The sequence below is a fragment of the Aotus nancymaae genome, unplaced genomic scaffold, assembly GCF_030222135.1.
Source record: "Aotus nancymaae isolate 86718 unplaced genomic scaffold, 86718_ANA_hifiasm-v0.15.2.pri h1tg000103l, whole genome shotgun sequence".
Taxonomy (NCBI): domain Eukaryota; kingdom Metazoa; phylum Chordata; class Mammalia; order Primates; family Aotidae; genus Aotus; species Aotus nancymaae.
Genome location: NW_026988518.1, coordinates 2150466 through 2156475, shown reverse-complemented (window position 1 = coordinate 2156475; position 6010 = coordinate 2150466). Strand labels below are relative to the sequence as shown.

At 44.6% G+C, this 6010-nt stretch overlaps 1 protein-coding gene across 1 annotated transcript; it reads right to left on the bottom strand.

The window, feature by feature from the left end:
• Positions 1-872: 872 nt before the first annotated feature.
• On the bottom strand, positions 873-2886 carry LOC105721386 (uncharacterized). Its single transcript, XM_064370219.1, is given in 7 exon segments — positions 873-2412; positions 2415-2471; positions 2474-2540; positions 2542-2639; positions 2642-2710; positions 2713-2754; positions 2757-2886. Coding segments are annotated over 7 exon segments (519 nt in total). The 3' UTR covers positions 873-2356.
• Between the last annotated feature and the right edge of the window lie 3124 nt (positions 2887-6010).

The following is a 6010-nucleotide window of genomic DNA, read 5'->3' as shown; positions in this document are numbered from 1 at the left end:
TCATTGTCTATTTTTATATTTGAAAATTTATCATTACTAACATGGAATATAATAAGACCAAAATTGATAATAGGGTTTGTGGAATATTCCTTCCATCAAAGTGCTACTTCATCATTGCTTGCCTTTGCTTGTACTTTCACTGGGATCCCTGTTCTGGCTCTAGATTGGCACTGCGGTGACACCAAGAACCACATCATTCTAGGGCTCACAATAGCCCCAGGGAAAGTTCATGGGGTTGTCATGATGCTCTATGGATCTTTAACCATGGATACCACCACTGCCTGCAATTCTATTCACGCAACAACATCAGAATAGGATTGACAAATACGAAGAATGAAATAAGCAAATTTTCTGAAAAATGCAGTTTCTATAAAACTACTTACTTGAGACTCAGTAGCAAATGATCAATCAAGATGGTGTTTTTTATACTTATTAATGAATATTACAGTAGAAAATTGACCATTTATAGACATTATCTAAATTTCAGTGGGCAACCTAAAATCTTCCATCTATACATCATAAATTATGTCCATGAATTCTGAGTATTTAGGCAGGCTTTATTAAAGCAAAACTAGTGGACAAAAGTAATTTTCACAATTTGTCTCCCTCCTCCTTTACTATGCCCTCAGTATTGTCAAATGGACAGTCTAAGCTGAATCCATGTTCCCTTTTTTCCAGGAAGACTTTCTATCACCTTTGTAAAGCAAAACAAATATTAGAAAAGACTGCTTACCCTTCTAGTATTTGGACATCAATGGAAAAGCTATCCAAAAATTATGATTACTTAATACTACTTGGATCTAGCATGAAAAGCACAAACAAGAGTTTTATGCTTCTTTAATCTTGGCTATGAACAGTGACAAGGCAAAAGCAATAATTGACTAGTGGTGATGTAGTTTAACATTAATTTTTTCTGGGAAGAAATAAGCTGCCTCGTAACAAGAAAAATTAACTCCAGTAATTGCAATTTAATAAAGTTTTAATTTTTCTCACTTTCTTATCTTAAAAGGTCTGATGATGGAATATTTTCCCCCCGAAACTTAAATAAGAACCAGTTCAGTCAGACTGACACCTAATGGAAACTTTCATAGGAAAATAATTCTGCAAAGGAAAGAAAGCAATGAGGTAAGTATTTAAACAAAAACCATCAAAATACTTTCTGTTAACTATGAGTAGAGGTTTTCTTTAGATTTCATCACTAGCATTTATTTGCAATTATTCTATTCTAAACATTATTATTCTTCTTCCATGAAGCAACTGCAATAAATTTGCACAAAACTGAATAGAATAGCTTATATTTCAAAAGTTCTTCCTCATCCCCGCAACAAATGCCAGATTACCACATCTTCTGCTTCTCACAAACTGTTACCAGGCCTTCAGCTCGCTTTCCTCCTTTCAAATCCTAAACACTTACTATTTAGCCAACCAGCATGAGGCCAACTTTCCAGAGACCACCTAGGAACTAGAGTATGTAGCTTCTCTCTACTTTTCTAATTTCCCAATGAAACAATGCTACCAGTAGACATATTGCATTTTGTCAAACACATAACAAGCACAATATTTAAAAGCCCCAAATCACCAACTGGTGGATCCCTAGAGAAAGAAGGTAATTCATGGAACAATGAAGGAAAGAACAGGAGTTACATATTCTCTTGCTGATGATAGAATGTCGAATGCGAAGACAGCATCTGTGTTTTCTTTCCTACTTCAACTAATTCTTAAAATGGACTCGCCCCCGGGAGCTTCTGAGAAGGGCTCCACCCGTTTTCCCTGCAGACAACAACGTTCACTGAGCGCAAAAGCTCTGAGTAGAGATACCCTGGGAGTAATTGTGGGATCAGGCACAATGGAGTGGGATTAGGGGTAGGGAGAGGGTGTGTGTGGAGTACCCTTCACTGGGAATCCTAAATGTTAGAAGACAGGCGAAACCCTAGGTGGGGAAGCATGAGAGTGTGCCTGCCTCCTTGAAGTCACCTCGGTGTCAGTCTCTCCAGGGTTCAGACTGCTCTTGTGGGCAAGAGCCCAGTGGGGCACATTCACTTCGTGCCTGGGAAAGGCCTGTCCTCCAGGGGGAGAAGGTGTCAGAGCTGCAGCTCAGCTTAGAGCGGTCCCAGAGCGACGAGATAGAGCTTCTCAGGCCTCTAAGTTTATTTGATTTTTCTCCTGCAGTTTCCACTTATCAGGAATTCAGTCTTCTTGCGCAGCCCGTGCATAACCAACGATCACCACTCAGGGAGGAAACCTGCTTAGTGTTTGGCCGCGCTAGTGGAATCTTCTGGGCGCCCGGTAACGTTCTAGTCCCCAGCACTCAGTCTTCCCACCTTTGAAGCGCCTCGATGGGACAGTCCCAGATGGTTCACAAGAGGGAAAAGCCAGGTGCAAAGGTGCCAAAGCTGTGTGGTCCGACTCCAGGATTGCTGAGACCTGAAGCCCTGGCCCGCGCCTTCCACTCTGGGTCATCCTTCCAGCCCCATCTTGGATATGCCAACTCCTGCCAAGTCCGATTGTCCCCAGGAGTCCCCAGGATTGTCCCCAGGCGTGCATGTTTGAGGGGGTTGGTGGCCATGGCTTCCTCTTCTCTAGGAGGTGAAAAATCCGTGCTGTTTCATCGTCCATTAATATTTGGAACAAACAGACAAACACACAAAAACTGGAAGTAGAAGGAGGGAGAGGCTCTCTCTTGCTCCCGTCCCTTCGCAGCTGACCTGAGAGGGGGACGTGCCTTGAGTTTGTTGATGTTTGAGACTCGTCCTAAGGCAGAGGCAGGGAAGACAGCGCTGAAGAGGTGTCCCAAAGAGACTGGACGTCTGAACAGTCACTGCCTGCCCCAACCTCTTTCAAGAAGGTTCCAGGTCTGTGCCATACTGCAGCCAATCCGGTTCCCATCCTGTTTCTCCACCCCTTCTCGGAGAATCGGATAAGAAAATATGCGTTCCTGAGAGACCCACCACACTTCCGATCTGGAAGTTCCGCTGGGACCCAGCCCCCGGGCCCCCGCCCCTTCCCCAGCTTGGCCGCCAAGTCCGACTGCGAAGCGGCGCGGCCGGCCGGGGGTGGGGCTCTGGCACCGCCCCGGGCCCGGGATTCGCGAAGTCACGCGCTTCCGCAGGCTTGCGGGGGCACCTTCGCCCACGGACACGCCCTTTCTGCGGAGGCCGCCCCCGGCGACCCTCTGCCCAGCTTCGGCGCCTCACTCGCGACGCTCCCAAACTGCTCAAGGCCTTTCAGTCATTCCCAACTTCAGAAAATCGCCCCGTCCGCGTCTCTCCCCGCAGCCGCACCCCACCGTGGAGAGGAGAGGAGCGGGCGGGGAACGCGGAATCGCTCCGCAGGACCCCCTTCCTCTCCCCGCCCATCTCCTGCCCCTCGCCCCCCGCCCCCTGCGCGAACCCATTTTACAGTCCTGGTCACCGGAGGCGCGGCGCACAGCCTTTCTGGTGGCACCAGTGCGAAAACACCCGAGGAAAGGAAAAGAACAAGAAAGTGCTACCTTGGCAACCACGGGCGTTTAGTGGCCAGCTGGTGGGCTGGGGAGGGCGGCCGCTGCCCCCCTGCCGCTGGTACTCTCCTCGACTACGCGTATTCTTAAGCAATAACAACGTAATCCGTATTATCCACCCAAGAATACCCGTCACCGAAGAGAGTCAGAGGACCAGGCTGCCGCTGCCGCTGCTACCGCTGCCGCTGCTACTGCCGCCGCCGCCGCCACCAGAACTCTTGCTGCTTGCTGAGCCCGCCCCTGGCTGGGGATGGGCTGAGCTTGACCGGGACCATAAATCCATAACTCGATTTCCCTAAAGAAGGATCCAAAGCTGTGCTCGGCTGCTTCCTGCCCAAATCCAAATGGCCGCTCTATTTCCAATTCTGAAAGACAAATCACAAAACCGAATACTTAACAGAAGAAGAGTGCTGTCTTTCCAGTGAGGAGGGAAGATGTGGCAAGGCTCTTTGGGCACAAGTGGGAGTGACAAGTAGCCTTCAGTTTACCTGGTGCTCTCCCAGTGCCTTCCTCTGCACTTCTCTGCTTGGTACCCAGTCTGGTCTCGGCCAGTCCATTCTAGGTGGTTTGATTGAGTGCCATGGCACCCAGAGAACCCTGTAAGAGACATGCATAGTTAACCACACAAACATTACAAATATATTTGCCTAGATGGCTTTAAGAATAAGTGAGGCTTAAATAAAGACAGGGTCATGCATGGGTACAATTTTCAGTAGTGTGTTTTGGAAATGTATTTTCTCAAGCCCAAGATCACAGCAAATAAACACTCATTCAGTTTACTACCTGAAATCAAATACTTATAGATCTACAAAAATAGGCATCTTTCCTTTGAAGGCCTTAGAGCTATACAACATAATGATTTTTAAAGAAAATAAAAGCTTCAAGTCACAAAATAATTAAACCCATTTTCCACAGTATCAAAACTCACTGAGTTGACAAGCTGGTAGAGTTTCTATGATTTAAGCATCATTTTATATCACCACAATGTTTAATTTCATGGCACACCTTTAAAATATATACTATAAATGCATTGCTGTACAGCTGTTGTGAACACCTCTACAGAAAAACCTTTGAAGCTCTGTGTTCATGAAAATTATTTTAAGAAGAAAAAGCCAATAAAAACTCATTTGCAAAGTGACTGTAATTTTGGCATTCAGAGAGACTATCTTTGTGATTCTTTGATGATCAATATGGCTCTTACTGGAAAAGCTTTGTCTTAAGATCCTGCAGTGGATATTCTGATAATAGGGGTTTATTGTTCACTAAATAAAATGGACAAGTGCAACGTCACTACCCAAGACATGGTGTAGCTTCATTAGAAAGTTCTCAATTTGCTTTCCCCTTTACTCTCAAATACATGAAAGTACATCCATGTGAGGGGAATGGGGGGGGGGAATATGGAAACATGGCAATAGACATTATGATTTCTCAAATTATGTAAGTGCAAATAGCTCTTCATCAAGGAGTAATTATATAACAGAATCTCTCCCACTACCACAACTCATCTCTAACTGACCTGGTTGCAATTTAAGACACTTAGGTTGTGCTTGCTCTTATCTTTTTGTAAGTATAATACACACTAACTCATCATTTTCTTGACATGTTACTTACAGATAGAAACATCAACATGAATTCTAGGTTTTATGAACAGATGTTTAATATATAATGTTTGAACCTAAAATAACTAGAAAGAAAACCAGTATAGACCAACCACCACACTCTTTTACATTATTTTCAGATAACTCTTAAGTACACCACTTACAAAAAGACAGATGCCAATAAAACAAATAAATAAACACTATTTTCTGCTGTTACCTAACATAGCTATAAAGTGGAGCTTTTCTCTGGTGCTAGATCAAAAAAAAAAAAATCCAAGAAAGCTGACAGGTTCTCTTCAGCTTGAACTCCTAGAAACAAAAGCCCTTAGGGAAAGTAATGCAATAGTCTATGAGCAAAGTGTACCTTTGCTTCTGCACTCTTCTATTTAAATATCAACTAATATTAAAAGGAAAACAAGAAACACATTATACAGATAAGCTTGGATTTACTAATTGGAACGTTTTAAATTCAAAAGGATGGTCAAGGTACACACACACACACACACACACACACACACACACACACACACACACAATACACAGGGCATCAGAATCACAGCATAAATACCCACACAGCTTTTCAATGCTTTCCAAGTAGTCTTCTTTAGTTTTGCTTCCTCGCAATTAAAATAAAATACACACACACACTGACCCACGGACTCACACGCTTTAAGAAACTAGAACAACGCAGTTGATATGCTATCTTTCTACCCAAGTAGCAGTGCCAGCCCTTTCCCTACCTACCCAATGTTCCACCAGCTTCAGCACCTGGACGAGTGGACAGCTCAACCCGGGCAGACTGCCGGCAGCACTCACAGCAGAACTGACGCTCTGAGCTCTAACCAAAGCTCTCTCGTGCTTCAGCGGGGCAGCCTGACTTACGAGAACACCATTTCCTACGAGACCACTGCCG